Source organism: Sus scrofa, chromosome 10 (assembly GCF_054392235.1).
Source record: "Sus scrofa isolate SSC_HxYL_T2T_F1_AM1 chromosome 10, Sscrofa_HxYL_maternal_Yorkshire_Landrace_v2.0, whole genome shotgun sequence".
Classification (NCBI taxonomy): Eukaryota; Metazoa; Chordata; class Mammalia; order Artiodactyla; family Suidae; genus Sus; species Sus scrofa.
Genome location: NC_139392.1, coordinates 27,093,667 through 27,113,878, shown reverse-complemented (window position 1 = coordinate 27,113,878; position 20,212 = coordinate 27,093,667). Strand labels below are relative to the sequence as shown.

Here is a 20,212-nt window from a genome sequence, read left to right as displayed (position 1 = left end):
GCAGCCTGTCCACAGCAAACCGGGCACCTCCAGGATGGGGCTCAGATCAGAGCTGCCCCCAGGAGCCCCCCACCGATACTGGGCCTTACTGTGCAGACACATTCCCTGCAGCTGTGCGGGCTCACAGGCCGCTGCCCTCACCAGGCCTCCTGTGTCCTGAGGCAAAGCCCAGCTTTCACTCCGCCCCTTGTGCAGGCCCCTGCGCCTTCGGCCACCCTTGTCCACCTGCCACAATGGGCAGCTCCCAAGAAGGTTAAGTTGCCATCCGAACTCCCAGAACTTGTGGACGGAACCTTATTTGGAAAAGGGTCTTTGCAGGTGTAACTAAGGCAGGGGTCTCAAGGTGAGATTTCCTGGACTATCTGGGTGGCTCTAAATTCGACGGCAGTGTCCCTGTGAGAGACACAGAGATGCACAGGGGAAAAAGGAGAGGCCACGTGAACACAGCACAGGCGCGTAAGCCTCCAGCAGAGATGGGCGGGGGCCCGAGGACCAACGCGGCTGTAACACCGAGGCCCGAGGACTACGGGAACTGTGCGAGAACGCATCTGTCTTCAGCCACCCGCGGTAGGGATCTGCTGTAGCCACCCCCAGATGTGCACGCGCCCCTCCTTCCATAACTGGCTCTCACCCTTCGGTGGGCGCTGAATCTGCTAGGGGCTCCTGCCAACGCGACTCCAGGTCCCAGCTCCAGAGTTTCTAATTCAGCAGGTCCAGGTGGGGCCTGCATTTCCGACAGGTTTCCCGGGCGCTGCTGGCCTGGGGACTCCACCTGGAGAACCGGCGCCCTGCATGCCCTCCGCAGGCTGTGTGGACCTGCTCTCTCTCCTCGGCCCACAGTCCCTCCTCCTTGCTTTGCGCTCAGAGACCCCAGAAGATGCCTCCCCGGGGAAGCCACCTCCCGCGCCCACCTGCCTCCCTGTCTGACAGCACCCAGGCTTCCCTCTGAGGAGTCACTGCGGGTGGTGACAGACACCACCAGGAAGACCCAGCTTGGCTGCGCTGGCTCTTTCTCTAACCACCGAGGAGTCACTCAGGGGCTGCAGGGCGCATGCCACCCCTGCAAGGCCGAGATGGAAGAGCTGCTTGTGGCGAGAGCAGCTCCAAGCTCTTTGCGTGTTCATGGCTATGAGGCCCAAGCAGCCTCACCCTCCCCCTGGGAAGGGTCTGGGGTTCTGATCAGGGCCAGCATCTCCTGGGGTCTATGCCGATGTCCATGACAGCAGCCCTAGCTCCCCAGGCAGCCAGCACTGCCCCCTTGTTATGGATGGAATGTTGTGTCCCCCCAGATATGTATACGGAAGCCCCGATAACCCCCACGCACGATGAGATTAGGAGGTCAGGCCTTTGGGAGGAAAATGACCAGACGGGGTCAAGAGGGTGGAGCCCTCAAAAACGGAATTAGTGCCCTTGTGAGTCAGGGGAGCACTCGTGCCCGCTTCTACGCCCCACCCCCATAAGGGCACGAGGAGACGCGGCCAGTCTGCCATTCCCAGGAGGCCCTCCCCAGGGCCCCGCCGTGCGGGTTCAGCCTCCAGAACTGTGAGAAATAAACTCCTGTTGTTTAGAAGCCACCCCGTCTGTGGGTCCCACTGAACCTAGACTCCCAGGAACAGAAGACATGGGCCCAGCCAGAGGCAAGGCCTCCCCCGCCCTGGGAGCGCCCTCCCCGCCTCGTTCCCTGAGTTCCCCACAGACTAGGGCTTGTCTCCTGCTCACTGAGTGCCCCAGAGTCACTTGGAGAGGCAGCCCGGCGTCACGGTGTGTGTGCACCCTGGGCCAGGCCGCCTGAGCCGGGACCCCGGTTCCACTATGGACTGTCTGTGCCTTGCATCACATCCCTGCACCTCTGTGCCTCAGTTCGTTCCTCTCTGAAATGGGGTGACAAGGACACTATGCTAGCCCGCCAGGGCTGCAAGGCACGTATGGGTAGCTCACACCCAGAAAGAACCAACTGCCCCCCGGGCGCAGGGTCAGAGGTGTGGGTGAGGGCCACTGGGAAGCCTCTCGCTTTCAGACCTCCCACTGCCAGTGGAACGGTGTGGCCACTGTCTCCTGGGGGACCTCAGGCCTTTCCTCCTCATCTCACTGCTCAGCTTCCCAGGAGACTGGACGCGTTCATGGAAGGGCCACCCACTGCACACGCCCCAGAGGGACCATGGACCCCTCCCCTTCAGCCCCTGCCTTTCAGATCAGGGCTGGGGGCTGGGGCTAGGCTGGCTGTGACCTGGCTTTCAGTCTGGATAAATTCCCTGCAAGGCTGGGCTGCCCTCTGCAGTTACGCATCTCCCCAGGGGCCCAGGACGGGGCTGGCTCCTGTTTCCTTCCCTTTCCTGGGCTCCTCCGATGCCTCTCAGGCCCCAGCCCGGCCTAGGCCTGAGGTCCTGCTGGGCCACCCCCTCTTTTCCATGGACCCCAGCCCTGCCTTCCCCGACCCTGTTTCTCTTTTCCCTCAGGCTCCACTGGCCGCTCACGGCTTCTCTTGGCTGCGGCTCAGGTCTGGTGTGACACGTCTGGCACGGCCACCCTCTCGCTCCCACATTGGCCAGGGAGGAAGCATGTGTGTCCAGCGAGGGGGTCGTGTGCCATGTGGGACTGGGCCTCTGGGCCCTTCCCAGCCCCCACCCCGCTTCCCCAAAACCCACTTCCTCTCCGATACCCGCTACTGCCTGGAGAAAGCGGGCTACAGGACAGAACCTGCACTAACAGCCCAGGCACGTCCACGGGAGCAGGCACAGGGTCCCTCCCTCACCTTCCCCAGGGACCTGTTGTGGACACACAGCCCCCAGGGCGTGTCCCCACATGGCCCCCCTTCCCCTGACTCCTGTTCTCTTGCTGGTACTTGTGGGGAAGGAAGGAGGCACCAGACGGTGGCTACCGAGCAGCTCTCCGTCAGCCGTGATGGAGGACAGAGCCTTTGGGGTCCAACACACTGGGTGTGGCCATGGCTTCCACGCACAGGCTCTGCCCTGGGGGAGGTCCCCAAGCCTGTCTAAGCCTCGGTCCCTCCTCTGACAGCAGAGACGGCAGCTGTTGCAGAGGGACCATTGTGAGGGTGATATCAGGTCACACGGGGGAAACACCGCATGCAGCACCAGCTCCCCAGGTGCTCGGCCACTGCTCCCCCAATCCCCTCAGCCCAGCTGCCGGGGCCTGGCCTTTATAGCCCCACCTACGATGGAGGGGCCTGAATTCGGGGGACTGTATCTTACTTTGAAGTCCCCAGCCTCCCAAATCTCTGGACAGACCATCTATCTACCAGGCAGAGCCTTCAAGTTGGGCTACAGCTCCCGCTTCTCCCCAACACACACACACACACACACACACACACACAAGCACGTGTACATGCACATGCCCACTCTGATGTCCTGCAGGTACAGTGACCCATGTTCCAGCTTGTCTGAGACGCCTGGTACCTCAAACTCAACATGCCCAAAGGGACCTCAGCATCCCCTGGCCCTGTGCCCTCTCTGGAGTGCTCATTCTCAGGGTTCACGACTCGATGTTCGTTCAGCACCTTCTCATTAAGCTCCTACTGTGTGCCGGCCTCCTTATCCACCCGGACTTCTCATTAAGCTCCTACTATGTGCCACCCTCCCTGTCCACCTGGATGTCCAAACCAGAGAGTCTGCTGCCACTTTTCCCACCACCTCCTCAAGGCCAAGTCCAGGTGACACCACCACCAAGAGGGCAGAATGGCAGTGGTAGAGGAGAAGGTGCTGTCTGGGCCCTCAGCGTGTCACTCCTTTCTGTCCTACTGCGGGACACAGACACCGTCATCACCCCACTTTGCTGAAACAGAAGCTCAGATGACAGGAACTGCCCGAGGCCTCACAGGAAGTAAGTGCAGGAGCTGAGATTTGAACCCAGGCAGTCAGACCCCCAGTCTGGATAACCTGGCTCTTTGATGTTCCTAGAGTCGGCCGGCTGCTCCTGTAGCCTCTGCTCTTGCCTCTTCTTCAGCCCTCCCCCGGCTCTCTGCCTCCAGGCTGTCCTCCTTGACTGCTGCCAGAGTGGTCTGCAGGGATGCAGGCTCCTGCTGGAAGCCCTTCACAGCTCCCGGGCCTTAAGCATCGAGCCCGGATCCGCGGTCCCGTCATCTCTTGCAGATTCCAGATCGTGCTCCTCCCCTGCCCTAACCAACAGCCCCAGCCCCACATGCAGCCAAACTGGCCCCTCGCACATTCTCTGTAACCTGCTCAGTTCCATCTTATCTCTGAGTCTTTGCATGTGTTGTTCCCTCTGCCCAGAATGCCATTCCTGCCTCTTTACCTGACTGACACTGTCTAATCCTTCAAGAGGCAAAAAACTCGGATTTTGCCTCCCCAGCAAAGCCTCAAAAATACGTGTGAAATGCACAGATGGGTGACGCATTAAAGGAGCAACAGCACAGCGGCATCATTAGAACATCACAGCTGATCCACACCCTCCTCACATTTACTCGTATTTGCTCTTCATGAAACCCCGTGGGTGGGCCGGGGAGGCGTCTGTCCCCTACAGGGAGCCGGGTGGCTGGGGCCCAGGGAGGGTCAGAGACACAGCAGGTGGACCAGAGCCAATCTTTCCGCCTTGCAGCCAGCAGTCCCCTCACAGGACTACAAGAGGCAAAGCCTGCTTGGCTGCCTCATACACAGGGGGTGGAGGGGGCCTGGGCCTGAGTCCCCACCCTGACCCACCCAGGCAGCAGGAGGGACTCGTGGCTGCAGAGGAGGCTCACCCCCTCGTCCTCCCGGCCACTTCTCAGAAAGCCTAAGAGCTGCCTGTGCAGCCCAAGTGTCTAAAAGACAAGGCTTCAGAAGCTCCAGGTACGCAGAAGCTGTGAGTCACAGTTAAAAGCCCAACCTCAAAACAAGTGTGGAGAAATCCAAAGAAAGTCCTTCTCCCTGTGAGACGTCTTTGATACTCTGGATGAATGTCACACTCTGCCCCCTCTACTTCTGGCCGCCCAGCTTTGTGGTGCCCTGAGCAAGCATTTTGTCTGTCCTTGGGAGTGGGAGCAGAGCAGCCCTCCTAGCCTTTGACACTTGACCTTGGCCTTGGGAGGGCACACGGGGCTGCCTGGCCTCATCCAGTGGAGACGCTGGATGGAAGAAGAGGAAGCGATGGGGCTAGAAGCCCAGCACGAGCAGGGATGGAGGGCGGCAACGGGAGAGATGGGGGAGGTGTGCAGCTCAGTGAGTCTGGTACATGGCAGGGGGGATGGGTTTCTGGGCTTGCACACCCCCACCCCCTGCAGAGCCCTGAGGTTAGAGCAGCAAGGTGGGGTTACAGCCCGCCCTTATACTTCTTGGGGCGGCAGCCTCCAACCCCCACTCAGGCTTGGTGGCAGTCAGCAGTCCTGGGGGCCCCATACCTAACCCTAACCCTAAGCTAACCACGGGCTGCTCAGGCAGCTGGGGAAGGTGGTCCAGGCAGAGGGGAGGGGACCGGCATGGCGGTGTTGTGGCTGGCGGGCCAGGCCCATGGCTGGGCCTCGGTGCATGGTGGGCCATGGGGAGGAGAGGACAGGGCAGGGACCACGGTAGGACCATGGGCCAGGACACCAGAGCCTCTGTCTTGACACACTGCACGCTCGGGGTGCCGCAGGTCCCCAATGGCCAAAGTCAGGTCCAGTTCTGCCTCTAACTTTCTCCCAAATTATCTATGTACTCTGTCAGATGTAGATGTATCTGAAAATTCAGTTGGTTCAGCAGGCATCCATTAAGCACCTACTGTATTCCAGGCCCATGGTGCACACCCAGCACCTGCCCAGGGGACCACAGCAGCTGGTACAGTACCCACTGCACCCGTCTTGGCTTCCGCCCTAGGACCACTACGCCCCTAGTGCACGGGAAAGGAACTGCAGGGCTCATGGAGGACAGAACAGGTCACCTGTGGCCAATGAGTCTAGTATGTGGGGGGAATGGGTATCTGGGCTTGCACCACCCCTCTCCAGAGCCCTGGGGTTAGAGCAGCAAGATGGGGTGACAGCCCCTTCCTTATACTTACTGGGGCAGCAGCCTCCAACCCCCACCCAACCTTGGTGGCAGACGGCGGCCCTGGGGGCCGCACACAGGGAGGTCCCGTTCCCACAGCCCTTGGCGGGGCCTGGGTGCCCCCAAATGCATGCGTGTGTACACATGACATATGATAAAGAAAACAAAATCCCCAAAGAAACCAAAGCCAGGAGCACATGTTGGGACACGGAGCCCAGGGCCAGGGCCGGGGGTGGGGGTGGGGGGCAGTGACAGGCCCAGGAAGGCGCATCCAGGTCGCCCCCACTGACTCACAGAGACTGCAAGCTCGGCAGCTCCCACAGCGCCTCGGCGGGGATCCCTCCCAGCTGGTTGTTCTGCAGCATCCTGTAAGGGAGGAGAGGCTTGGAGGAGCCGAGCTAGGGCTCCAGAGGCTGTGGAGGATGGGGGGGCCGTGTGTGGGGCTGGGGGTTGCCTCAGAGGTGCTTCTGGGGAGGCGGGGCTGGAGAGAGGCAGAGGAGACATTCCAGGAGCAGGAGACCAGAAGGCAGAACATGGGATTCCCTCACATTTGATCTGAAAGATGTGGGGGAAACGCACGGTTCCCCCCAGGCCTCCCCTTCTCTATCAGCAGCTGAGAGGCCACAGGTTTCTTTGGGGAAGGGGAGATGTTTTCTGGGTGTGTGTCTGTAGGAACAATCTGAGGCACCCAGATCAGCACGCCAGCACCACCCTGGTGGCCCCAGTGCACGCGAGCCCACAGAAGCAGGGACATGCATGGTGCACCCAATCCGCTCGTGAGGCTGCTTTCTGGGCTGAGGAGCAGTGAGTCTGAGCATGAGCACAAGGGGATAATGGGGGTTAGGGCCCTTAGATGGCACCGCTGACCCCAGCCAACCTCAGGCACCAGCTTTGTCCTAAGAGAATCATGAGGGGCCCCTCCAATGCACAGGCAGTGCCCCAAACCACTGGAGCTGCTTCCCTGCTGGCCCCTAGAGATGGGAGGTGCAGGTGTGGGGTGGGCCCCCCAGAGGGTCAAGGAATAGCTGGGGGGGGCAGGAAGGAGACCTCCAGGGAGACCTACTGTGTGCCAGCAAGTCACCCACCCTCCCTCTGGACTCCATGGCCTCAGGTTGGGGGTCTGGGGGCTGGAGCTCTGGCCACAGCTGCCTCCTCACCCGACAGGTACAGGGCAGGTGTCCTGGCGAGTCTGGCATCTCCCCATACACTGGGGCAGAGAGAGCCTGGCTTTAAGGGCAGCTCCAGTGGTAAAGACGAGCAGGGGTGGTGAGTCTGGGCACTGAGCCTTTGGGACTCTGCAAGGGAGACCCCCACCCACCGTCTTGGGCAAAGGCGTGATGCAGGGCTGACTCTCTTGACCTGAGCCTGGAGGACCAGCAGAGGAAGGTGAGGACCCCCAGGCATGGGGCCACAGCATTTGGAAGGGATCAGAGAAGGAGCCCCTTCTTGGGGTTCTCGCCTCTGGGAGGGAAGGATGGACGTGGAGTGTCCTGCAGGGACAGCCAGGTCCCCCTGGAATGAAGATGCAGTTCAGACAAGAGTCCGGGGGAGCAGCTGAAGTGACCGCCCCTCAGCACAGAAAGCTTCCTGTGCTGACAGCAGACTTTACTGCTCTGGTTTTCCTGTAGGTCTGAAAGCAGAAGGACGGTGCTGGGAGAAAGCGGGGCCAGACACCAGGAGGTCCCTCTTGCCCAGATGCAGGGGAGCCTGCTTGGAGGGCACTGGGTGCAAGGACGTGGTCCCCAAGGCCACCACTCATCCCTGAAGCAGATGGCTGCTGCCCAAGCACAGGCACAGAGGCTTCAGGGGACCAGGAGGTCTCTGGAGGGCAACGGGGGTCAGTGGAGGTGGGGGGACAGCCCGGCTGCCTGCCTTGCCAGCAGCAGCCTCTCCAGCAGCCAAATCACTGGCCCCGCCCCATGTGGAAGGGGCAGGGCTGCAGCTTTGGGAGGCTTTGATTTACTGCCAGATGCAGATGAAGAAAGATGATCATCCCCAAGCTGAGGCTCAGGACAGGGACACGAGTCTCACCACTTCTGAAGGCCCAGCAGACGGAGCCTGCTCCCTAATCTGGCTGCAGGCCCCAGCCTGCCACTGGGCATGGACGGACCGCCACGCAGGCCACCTGGGCAGTGTCTGGCTCAGGACCCCCCATCTTACCCCTGGCAGCTGCTGGTGGGACAGATGGAGAGGAGAGGCAGGAGGAAGGACAGAGGGCCTGGGAGAGGGGGAGCAGGGTCTAAGGCAGAGAGGAAGGAGGGGGCAGAGGGACAGCGGCCAGGCACCCACAGGCAGAGCAAAGGCAGGATGTGAGGCCAGAGAGCCCCGGAATCAGGGGCTGAGGGCCAGCGGCGCCAGAGCAGGGAACATGGACAGGGAGTGCCTGGAGGTAGTCAGGGGACCGCTGACTGATTGGAAGCCTGAAGCTCAGTGGCTGAGCAGGCAGGGCCAAATTAGAAAAAGATACTCCTGGTTGGATGGATGCGGCTGCGAGGCCGGCACAGGACTGGATTTCAGGCCCTTCACACCCTCAACCCATGGTCTTGTGCAGTGAACAACCTGCTCAACTGTACTAGGAAAACCTGCAGGTCAAGTCTGGCCTGAGGGGGCAGCAAAGCTCACCCCTTCAAGGATGTTTCCAGTGCTCCAGGGTCAGCCCCAGGATCCTCTTCTTCCTGAGCCAGTCCCTGGGGTGAGGTGCCCTCCCGAGGACCCTCAGCATCCCTCCTCCCACCTCCTTCCACTGGCATGTGTCATGAGAACAGAGTGGGCCCTGGGGACAACGGTCACAGAGGAACAGGATCAGACAGGGCCTGCAATGGGGAGAGGGTGCCTTAGCATTCCCTTTTCTCAAATGGGCTGCTGGGTCCCTGGAAGAGGAGAACGAATCCGGGGTCTTCTTCAATTCTCTCTCCCTTTTGCCTCAAAGCAAAGGTGAGTGGAGCTGGGAGGAAGGAGGGACCCGGAGGAGGAGAAAGGTTTGCAGAGAACTCAACTCAGGGCTGCAGCCAGAGACGGAGGCTGGGGCTTGAGGGGAAGGGCAGCCAGAGAAAGGCAGTGGACATGCATCCTTTCCAGGGACTGTCTGGCCCTCCAGACCTGAGAGGGCACAGGCAGCACAGGGTATGCACCTGAGCTCCACGGCAAAAGCCCATGCTAGCAGTGCTGTCCACTTCTCAGAGAGAGCAGGCTCGCGTCCCTGCAACATTTGTTTACAAATCACAAAGCTAGGAGTTCCTGTCGTGGCTCAGTGGTTAATGAATCCGACTAGGAATCATGAGGTTGTGGGTTTGATCCCTGGCCTCGCTCAGTGGGTTAAGGATCTGGCATTGCCCTGAGCTGCGGTGTAGGTCGCAGATGCGGCTCGGATCCCGCCTTGCTGTGGCTCTGGTGTAGGCCGGGGGCTACAGCTCCGATTAGACCCCTAGCCTGGAAACCTCCATATGCTGCGGGAGTGGCCCTAGAAAAGGCAAAAAGACAAAAACAAAACAAAACAAAACAAAAAAAACAAATCACAAAGCTAGTTCCAGACAAGGCAGAAGCAAAGACATGGAACTCATTAAAACGAAAAATGGAGACCAGGAAATAAGCAAGTCAGTGTCCAACCAAGCCCCAGTCACAAAGCTCCCACTGCCCCAAGGTCTCAAGGCCTCAACACTATGTAACATGGGGCTGAGACTTACAGGATTTTCAGGCTGTAGAGGCCAGAGAACGCTTGTCCTGGGATGTGTGACAGGTGGTTCCCGGAGAGGCGCCTGCAAACAGAGAGGCGTGTCTGCTGAAGAGGCAGGGAGCTGGGGACGGGGGTCTGGCCTGGCCAGCATGGGATAGGAGGCAGGTGGTATAACTGCACAGACCCACCACCCCACTCAGTCCCCACAGCGCAACTGTGGGGAGCTCCCTGGAACCCCACTTCCATTTGGGGAAACTGAGGCTGTGGAGGACGCATCACTTCCCACTTGGGTCAGTGGGCATGGTGTGTCACCACAGCAGATGGACTTCTGGGCCCCACACACGCCACGGTGCTGGCCCACCCCACCCCCAGGACCACAGGGACCCATCCCAGGGCAGTCAGATTCAGAGGACGCGTCAACATCCCCAGGACTAATGCACACAGCCAAGCCCACTAATCTAGGGACAGATTGTGCTGCGTTAGAATCAGTGCAGCACTACAGTCGAACTAACCATTTCCACGTGTGTCACGGGGTCACCTTCAAGTCTGAAAGGACCAAAGGACAATAAGCACCTGAGGCATATCCCACTAATCCTGATGGGGCAGAGTTCATGGTAGGTCTCAGAAGGCAACATCTCCAAGGCCCCCGGGACACTGCTGTGCCCGTCAGCACTCCCGGGGAGGCCTGCGGGGGCACAAAGCGTGCTGACACAGCTCAGAGCTGTTCTCAAAAATATCTCTACTGGAGTTCCCACCGCGGCTTGGTGGTTAACAAATCCGACTAGGAACCAGGAGGTTGCGGGTTCGATCCCTGGCCTTGCTCAGTGGGTCAAGGATCCAGCGTTGCCATGAGCTGTGGTGTAGATCACAGATGCAGCTTGGATCTGGCATTGCTGAGGCTGTGGTGTAGGCCAGCGGCTACTGCTCTGATTGGACCCCTAGCCTGGGAACTTCCATATGCCGCAGGTGCAGCCCTAGAAAAGGCAAAAAGACAAAAACAAAAAACAAACAAACAAAAACTCTACAGAGAGTCTCTTTATTAGACAACTACTGTTTAAAAAAACACTTGGGAGTTCCCATCATGGCTCATCAGGTTCTGAACCTGACTAGTATCCCTGAGGATGCAGGTCAATCCCTGGTCTTGCTCAGTGGATTAAGAATCAGGCGTTGCCACAAGCTGCAGGGCAGGTCACAGACGTGGCTTGGATCCCGCATTGCTGTGGCTATGATGTAGGCTGGCAGCTGCAGCTCCGATTCAACCCCTAGCCTGGGAACCTCCATATGCTGCAGGTGTGGCCATTAAAAGACAAAAATAAATAAGTAAATAAATAGATAAAATATCAAAAGCTAAAAACAAACAAACAAAAAAACACGTGGAAAGGCACATGATCCTGGGGGTCTCCAAGCTGGGAGCTTCAGGGGCATCTTGCCTCTGAAACAGGCCCAGGCCCTCATGGGGAGAGGAGGAGGAAGGCCTCAGGCTATGCCCCCAGCGCCTGCCCAGCTCCTCAGCCTTGGTCCTGCCTCTCCTCCCCACCCAGGTGGGACCCCTCCACCTCCAAGGCCCTGCCCACCCTGTCCACTCCCGACCCCAGAGCTGGGGCTGCACCAGGCACCCCCTCATCTCTCTGGACGGGTTAAAGGCAGTCTTAGGGGGGGACTGTTAGGCCAGGATGGGGACTCCTGTTGGGGGAGAGGCAGGGAGGAGGGTAGAGGTGGAGGGTTGAGAGTGTTCGGGGCCAGCAGCCTGCACCTTGAGAGCTCAGGCAGAGCCGGCGGAGCCCCAAGGACCTACAGCGGTGCCCACACGTGAACCAGCAGGCTGGGTGCCAGAGACGGGCGAGGAAGAGAGCAGAGTGCCCTGGCTGGCCAGGGCAGCAGGTGGGCACCCTGGCGGAGATGACGTGCCTGTGAGCACGGGCAGAGCTCGAGGCCAATCCGCAGGACCCCAGGCCAAGAGTGACCACCACAGGAGGGTTAACCACAGGGGACTTCGTGGAGGACATGGACCCTGTACTGGCCCTGATGGAGTGGAGGGAAAGGGGGTGGGACTGCCGGGCTAGAGGGGACCCCGCTAAGATGCAGGAGGGAACCAGGGTCAGAGAAAGCTGGCTGGGTGGGCTGGGGCCAGGCAAGAGACTGTCCTAGAAGTGGCTGCTTTAGGCTGTGGGAGCCAGAGAAAGCTCTTGGGCTGGCGAGGTACAGCCCCAGGATGGGCAGAGCCCACCAGAAAGGAGGAAGGTGCAGCCCTAGGTGCAGGGTGTCTGGGTGGCTGGACGCAGAGGATGAAGGCAGGTCAAGGACCACCCAGGCAGGGAAGCCACGGGGACAGGGAGGCACGAGTTTGTTGCCATGGAGCCACACCAGGACCAGGCAGAGGTGAACCCTCCTCTCCGAACACCGCTCCAGGGCCCCTTCTCCTGGGCTTCACCAGCACGGTTCCTGGGTGTCAGAGGTCACAGCGCCCCGCCCCGCCCCCAGCCTCCACTCACAGCTCCTCCAGGAAGCTCAGGTGGCGGAAGAGGCCGGGCTGGAGCTCCGTGAGGTTGTTCATGCTCAGGTCTCTGCAGGAGAGAAGAGGAGGGGGATGGGGCTGGAGGCACACGCACATACCCACAAAGGGGCCCAGAGCCAACTGCGTCCTCCCTGGGGCCTCCCCCACCCCCACGGGACTGGCTGGGATAAGGGACACGGGAGAGCTGACCCTCAGGACAGGCTGGAGCAAAGCTCACAGAATGTCAGGACACGTGCCACCTTGTACACTGTTTGCCAGAGGCCACTGCCCTTCCACACGCTCCTGAACTGGCCACAGGGCTCAGCCTTGCTCAGCCCTGGGCCAGCGGGGTGGCCCCACCCTCCAAGGTCTCTGCTGTGGCTCCCACTGGTTTCCTTTGTGACCGTCGACCCTTCACCAACCAGAGGGCCTGGCCCCTGGCACATCACAGAAGACGCTGGATCCCTGAGTGGGGGTGGAGATCCTGCTCCCGTCACGGATCCCCACCTTACACCAGTGCATCGCCCCATGGGATCAGAGCGAGCCTGTGGGGGTCTCCGTGTCACTGCCCTTGGAGATGGCCTGCATACAGGAATCACAATAGTCACCGTAACCACTGGCAGTTACTGGAGGCCCACTCTGTGCTACAGGCACAAGCTAACCTTTATCCAAATAATCTACCCGCCAGACGGCGGGCTCCTAACCACTCTGACCCTTGGTTTCCTCATCCTTAAAAAACGATGAACAACCTTCTATGGAGTTCCCGTCGTGGCGCAGTGGTTAACGAATCCGACTAGGAACCATGAGGTTGCGGGTTCGGTCCCTGCCCTTGCTCAGTGGGTTAACGATCCGGCGTTGCCGGGAGCTGTGGTGTAGGTTGCAGACGCGGCTCGGATCCCGTGTTGCTGTGACTCTGGCATAGGCCGGTGGCTACAGCTCCGATTCAACCCCTAGCCTGGGAACCTCCATATGCCGTGGGAGCGGCCCAAGAAATAGCAACAACAACAACAACAAAAGACAAAAAAAAAAAAAACAAAAACAAAAACAACCTTCTAGAGTCCTTGTAAGGATGACACCAGCCAGTGCCTGCAGTCTGCCTAACAACTAATACACACACAGTAGTATTTCTTCCTGCCACCTGCCCCTTGGCGACCTGTGGGCAAGGGCCCAGCCTGACAGGACTGGGGTAGGTGGCAGGAGTGGGCTTCGCCTATGGGTCCTGCCAGTCCAGCATTGTCCTCCCAGTCTGTGCCTGGGGGAGCAGCGGTGCTCAGGTTGCAAGTGTGTATCTCACACACTTGGAATCTGTCCTGTTTCAAACTCCTACCAGCTGTTTCCCACCTCTCCCGCCTCCACCCGAGGGCACAGACCAGACCGCTGCTTTCCCAAGCAACACCCAGACCCCAGGCAGCTTCCTCCTCTCCAGGCAGGCACATTCCCTGTCAAACCTCAGAGTCCCCACTTCCCCCGAGAAATGAGCATCTTATGGGCGAGCTGGAGGTGGCAGGAGCCCGGTCGGCCCAGCTCCAACCGGTAAAAAGACTGTTTAGTCTCCAGTGTTTTCTCTCTGATGAAGCCTGAACGCCAGACGCAACGTCCTCTGAGAAGGAAGACGTCCCGTGTGATAGAGCCCAGGGCCGGCAGGCCCACCTCGGCTGATTCCCATCCACTCCCCTCCCTGATCCACGTGAGCCTGCCTGGCCCCAAAGAGCGCCGACAAGGGGTGGCAGGTGTGCCGGCGGCCACAGAACCTCCACCCCTAGTCAGTCAGGCAGGAAGGCGCAAAGTGCCACCAAAGCGATTACCTCTGAATATTCAGCCCATGCATTTCTGAACGTGTCTCCACAAGAGCAGGCGCGGGAGTTCAAGGAGCGCGCAGGGCATGTGACTCAGGCCTTGTCACTCAGCCGTACCCCCAGGGGCAGCACTTCAAGGCTCTGATGTGGCTCCAGGCCCCCCAGCCCCACCACTCTGACTAGCCGCCTCATTGTTCTCCCTGGGAGGGAAGGGATCTGCACCCCGCCTGCCCCCACATCCTGCCCGAGACAGCACACAGCCAAGGGGCAGAGATGGGGGTGGACAGGAGGGCATGTTTCCAACGGGGGTGGGGGAGCCCCATCCAAGCCTGGCACACGCAAGAAAGGGGTGGGGCTGGTACCTAGAAAAGGCGGGGGGGGGGGGCAAGGAGCCCGAGGAGCAAGAGAGGGAGGTGTAGTGAGGTCCCAGAGCTGGCACCCTCCACGCCCAGGGCAGCCCTTGGGGGCGGCCGAGGGCCCTGGCTGGGGCGCTGGTCAGCCTCAGGGGGAATGCGGCACTCGCGACTCTGAACACAGGGGTGGTTCTGAGACTGGCCGCTCCCGGGAGTGAGCTGTCCTTGTGCAAACACGACAGCCCAGCGCAGGTGCAGGGGGAAAGGGCCCGCAGTTTAGCTGCGTGGATGCATTAAGTATTTACAACTGCTGGGGTTCATCAGCTCTTGGATGTGCTCGCCTGTGGGGGGGTGGGCCGGGCACAAGCGTGTGTTTGTACATGTGCCTGCTAGCGTTGTACTCTCCAAAGTCAGACGTTCTCCAAGCAACCACATGTAACGAAGACAGAAACTCACCCACGTGGCTGGAAACCATTTCTCTGCCGTGTGACCTTGGATAAGGCAGCCCCGGTCCCTTAGCCTCAGGTCTCCTCTCTGACTCCAGGCCTAGCAAGGGGCCCAGGTTGCTCAAAGAGGCTGTTTGGGGGCTCAACTCGTGACTGACAAGGACACGGAGCGCCAACTCTTCTCCACCACGGTCACCCCACGACCACCGCACATGTGCACGCAAGCACGACGCACGTGCACGCAGGCATTACGCATGCACACGCATGCGCACATGCGCAATTCTGCTCTGGGACGGGCTTCCCGGACGTCTGACCCGCCCAGCTTCGCAGCGACGCTCACTCGGAAGGGCCCGGCTTGGTTTAAGTCTGAATCCTTTTGGGACAAGGACCCCACATGTCCTTTTCTGCGGGGCACCGCCAGCTGCTTCTCCCAGCTGAACTGGTCGCAGCCCCATCCTGAGACCTCTTCCCAACATCCCTTGGGGGCACCCGGGGGGGCGCTGTGTGCTCCCAGCTGGACACAGCCATGGGCGAGGGGCCGGGGGCGAGGGGGCCGGGCTGGCAGGGAAGCGGGCAGAGTGTTCTCACTGCTCTACCCTGAGTGAACTATGGAAGAAGCCGGGCCAGGTGGTGTCGCCAATGGAGATGAGGAACAGGTTTGATAGGAGGGAAGATGCTGGGGAGATGGGGGGGGAGAGAAGCAGCAAGACCTGAACAGGATGGGGGTGGTCAGGGACGCTACCTCCTAACTCCCACCCCAGGGCAGAAGCCCTGGAGGATTTGTTCTGCTTGCACTGTCCCCGTTAAGTTCTAAACTGTGTGTCCAGACTCAGAAGGGGGAGGGTAAACAGGGATAGCCTCCTGTGCAGAAACCGGTGTCGGAGCGGGGAGGTGACTCAGTTGGCACCTTGGCAGGGGAGCTCACTGCGGGCCTGGCTTGTGCAGCTCCCAGTTGCGGTGAACACCCAGAACCCGTGGCACCTCCAGCTCCCCACATGGCATCTGTGCTCCTTCCGGGTACAAGTGGGAGACGGTGGCTCAGAGGACCAGGCTCCCAGGGCCCCCTGCCAGCCGATGGGAGACTGGGCACTAGAACTGGGCCTCCTGAAACCCAGCGTCTGGACCCTATCTTCCTGTGTCAGCTGAGTTCTTATCAGGGAACTTGTTACTGGCTGTCCCCTTGGAGGCTGTGAGCACACTAGCTGACACAATTCTCTGGAATTTCTGCAGGTTTCACAGATCGCCCAACAAGGGAGGGTCTCCAAGCAGCGAGGAGCCTCTACTGTCACAACTGTGCAGCTTTGGCCCTTGGGCTTTGCACAAATTCCTGCGTGACAATAATGCTGGACTTTCTTCTTCTTTTCTTGCTTTTTTTTTCTTCCTTTCTTTGGCCTCCCCAAGGCATATGGAATTCCCTGGCCAGGGATCAGATCCAAGCTGCAGTTGCAGCCTTTTCTTTTTTTTTCTTTTTTTTTTTTTTTTACTTTTTAGGGCTACACCTGCGGCATATGGAGGTTCTAATATGGGTCTAATTGGAGCTACAGCTGCTGGCCTACACCACAGCCACAGCCATGCCAAATCTGAGCCGCATCTGCAACCTACACCACAGCTCACAGCGACACCAGGTCCTTAACCCACTGAATGAGACCAGGGATCGAACCCACAACCTCATGGTTCCTAGTCAGATTTGTTTCCGCTGCACTGTGACGGGAACTCCCAGCAGTTGCAGCCTTTGCCACAGCTGCAGCAATGCCAGATCCTTAACCCAATGTGCCAGACTGGGGATCGAACGTGCATCCCAGGGTTCCAGTGACACCGCTGATCCCATTGCACCACCACAAGAACGCCAGCATTTTTACATAAAAGGGCTCTTGCTGATTCTGCCTTGTCTCGGCTCCCCTGCTTGTAACCCTGTCTCCCAGCCCAGCTGTGGGGGCAGGAGGGCTTGAGAAGGAGGTGGCATGGGGAATGGGAGGAGAGGCGCTGGCAGGGAGGGGCTGGCACCTGGACTCAGCGGTCACTGGGGGTCCCAGAGGTTTCTAAGCCAAGACAGTTTTGTAGAGGTCGGGGGGCACCCAGGACCCAGAGCATCACCAGGCAGGGGGGACAAAGCCAGGGAAGGAGAGAGGAATCAGGCGGCAGGGAGGAAAGCAGTATTTAGCCCTAGGTTATAAGATCACAAGAGTGGAATGTCGCTCAGGGCATCGTGCTATTTCATCTACGGACGTGGGTCTCCTCAAACGGACAGCAGAGAAAGGTGGAGAACAGAAGCCAGGGGAGGAGCCTCCCACGCAAAGACGCCACATTCGGGAAGTCGAAGTTTGGCACCACAAGAACCAACTCCATACCCTTGCTTCCACCTTCTTACTGGAAGGGAGACAGTGCCAGCAGCAGCACACCAAGGGTGCACCAAGGCCATCTTGGAGGTGGAGACAGGTCCTGGGGCTGCCCTGACCCCCAGCCCCGCAGGGGAAGCCCCGAGTGGGGGAGCCAGGCTGTCTCAGGCCAGGGGGACTTCTCTGCTCTGCCAGGCAAAGTGGCCAAGCTGCAGTGGTCCAGAGCCCCTGCCCTGGGGACTCAGCCCTCCTCGGAGCCCAGAGCAGGCGAGACCTCTTGGGAGCAAACTCAGCTCAGGCTGCCTGTGTGTCTGCTCCCTCTGCCACCCACCGTGGAGAGGCCAGAGGGACGTCCTGGGCCTGGGCAGGGCTGCCACACGCTGCCCACCAGCTCCCTCGGCTCCTCCCTGAGATGGCACAGACTCCACTGCCTGCCCTTTGTGACTGTTCACATTCCAATTCACTAAAATTAAATCAGAGTCAAAAGTCAGTTCCTTGGCTACACTGGCCACATGTGGTCGCTGCAGATACAGAGCAGGTCCATAGCAACTACACCGCTCTCTGCTGTGGTTTCCTCCTTGGCAAAGCACCTCACCAGGGCCTGGCCACCAATGCAGCTGTTCACGTGGCCCAGCTCAAGTGCCTCCTCCTCCAGGAAGCTCTCAAGCCCCAGCCGCTCTTGTAACCATCCAGCTGTGTATCATCCAACCAGCGTTTATTAAGCACCTACTGTACACGAGGCACTACACTGGGTGGTGAAGCTGCCCAGTCCCACAGCATGGGATACCTGCCCTCTGTCTGAGCCCAGTCAGGTGGGGCAGTGACCAGAGTGGACAGTGACAAGAGCTGGGCCTGGGGCTTGAGAGACACAGGGCCTGGGACCAAACCCCTATCTCTGCAGGCCTCCAATGTCAAGCCGCCCATACCCCCTCGATGGAGACTGCCATGGCCGGGGGGCTGGTCTCCCCACTCAGTGGCTCCCAATCACTGTCCTTGTCACATACGCCAGCGTCAAGTTCCTTTTCTTTTCAGCACAGAGGGATGGGCGACCCACAGGCAGCCTGGCCAGAGGACTGACCTGCAGCCGGAGGGTCCAGGACAAACCCCAAAGGACTCGGTCCTGGATCCTGCGTGCCCACCCTGCGTCCTCACCCGCCAGAGTCCTCCCAGCTCCACTCTGTTGGCTACTCTTCCAACCCACGCGGGGAATTCTCTCCTCCTTATTGACACGGAGCCCTCAAAGAGGGGGGCTGGGATGCCCCAGGTTCAGGGCTCCCCAGGGGAGGGACTGTGCTCCCCTCAGGGCCCCTGGGGGCAGGGATGGAGCAGGGGGCACGACCTGGAGGGTGCGGGCCAGTGCCCTGTGGGGAGGAGACCACTGCCCTGAGCCTGTTTGTTTAGCTGAAGCTCTCTAGACCTGCAGCCTTTATTTCACAGAATAAAGAGGCAGGGTGTGTCTTGGGGGAACTGGAGAAGGACCCCACCCTATGTCCCAAGGCTGGAGGCCTTCCTATCACATCAGGACCCATGGTCCCCTTCACCACCCAGCTGCCACCAGCACCCACCCCAGCCGGATGGTTTTCTAGACTCAACTTGAATCTGGTGGGAAAGGGGAAGCTGGATGTCAGGGCCTCTGAGAAGGGATTCCCCCTGCTGGGCAGACTCGGTGCCCAGACAGCGGCCTCACAAGGGCCCACCTCGCCCGCCCCTCCCCTGTTCCTCCTGAATAGCTCGGCTCACCTTGGGCTCATTTATCTAACCCTTTTATCAGGCCGCAGAGAGAAGCAGGGTTTTTTTGCTTTTTAGGGCTGCACAACCGCAGCAGATGGAAGTTCCCAGGCTACAGGTTGAATCGGAGCTGCAGCTGCCGGGTCTACACCACAGCCACAACAACGCCAGATCCGAGCTGCATCAGCGACCTACACCACAGCTCATGGCAATGCTGGATCCTTAACCCACTGAGCGAGGCCAGGGATCGAACCCACTTCCTCATGGATACTAGTCGGATTTGTTTCTGCTGCGCCACAGCAGGGACTCCCTATTCCCTTTTAAATGAAGAAAGGGAAACATGGAAACTTAAGTTATTTCCTGTGTCACAGGGTTAAGAGGGAGCAGAGCCGAACCCAGTTCTGTTGGTTCTGTTGAGCCCAGCTAGGTCTCACGCCCACCCCACCGAGGCTGAAAGGCACAGAAGTGGGGGCGCGCCTCGTGGGAACAATGCAGGGGATTAGGGGAGGGAGGGGCCTCCGGGCCGCCAGGCCCAGTGGAACTTTCCGGAGCCCGGCCCCCTCCTCTGAGTTCACCTGGCCAAGCCGCACCCTGCTCTCTCCACCAGGGAGGTCCTGCCCACCCACGGAACCTCAGCTGTCCTTCCTCTGGCACCACCCAGCCCCAAAGGCCCAGTGCTGGCCCCAGGGGCGTCTCCCGCCTTGTTCCCTATAGAGCCTCACCCGTGCTGGCCCCTCTGTCCTTCCTCTCAGCTGGCACCCAGTAACCTGCCCCGTCCCCAGCTGCCCACCATTCGGGCCATGCACCTGTGGGAAGACCAGACCCAAGATAGCCACCTGGGAAGCCTGCCCACAGGGGTCCTTCCTGACGTCCAGCCTCGCTCCCTTGGGAGCTGGACTGACCATTGGCCACCGGAGGAGAAGGCAGTCTGGGGGCTCTGGCTGCCGGGTCTGTACCATGGCCCAACCGCTGCCCAGGTGTTTGATGTTGGGCAAGGTACTTTTCCTCTCTGTGCCTTAGTTTCTTTCTCTTTCTTTCTTTCTTTCTTTTTTTTTTTTTTCGTCTTTTTGCCATTTCTTGGGCTGCTCCCGAGGCACATGAAGGTTCCCAGGCTAGGGGTTGAATCGGAGCCGTTGCCGCCAGCCTACACCAGAGCCACAGCAACACAGGATCCAAGCCATGTCTGTGACCTACACCACAGCTCACAGCAACGCTGGATCCTTAACTCACGGAGCAAGGCCAGGGATCAAACCCACAATCTCATGGTTCCTAGTCAAATTCGTTAATCACTGAGCCACGACGGAACTCCAATCTGTGCCTTAGTTTCTGCATCTACAGATGTTACAGGACAGCCCCTCTCAAGGGCGCTATGGGGAAGCATATCGGGGTTTTTAGGAGGTAAACAGCACCT

At 59.7% G+C, this 20,212-nt stretch overlaps 1 protein-coding gene across 27 annotated transcripts in view; it reads right to left on the bottom strand.

Moving 5' to 3' along the window:
• LGR6 (leucine rich repeat containing G protein-coupled receptor 6) overlaps nucleotides 1-20,212 on the bottom strand; it is a 94,928-nt gene that overhangs the window by 59,630 nt on the left and 15,086 nt on the right. For 12 of the 27 annotated variants that reach the window (XM_003130614.5, XM_084979437.1, XM_084979422.1 and 9 more), the window contains exons 2-4: nucleotides 12,141-12,212; nucleotides 9,659-9,730; nucleotides 6,270-6,341 (exon numbers count right to left, since the gene is read on the bottom strand). In XM_003130614.5, the coding sequence (XP_003130662.3) occupies nucleotides 6,270-6,341; nucleotides 9,659-9,730; nucleotides 12,141-12,212 (216 nt within the window). Of the gene's footprint in view, nucleotides 1-6,269; nucleotides 6,342-9,658; nucleotides 9,731-12,140; nucleotides 12,213-14,747; nucleotides 14,960-15,644; nucleotides 15,826-20,212 lie in introns of those variants that run through there. The other 15 variants (XM_084979420.1, XM_084979438.1, XM_084979428.1 and 12 more) reach the window with 4 other exon arrangements.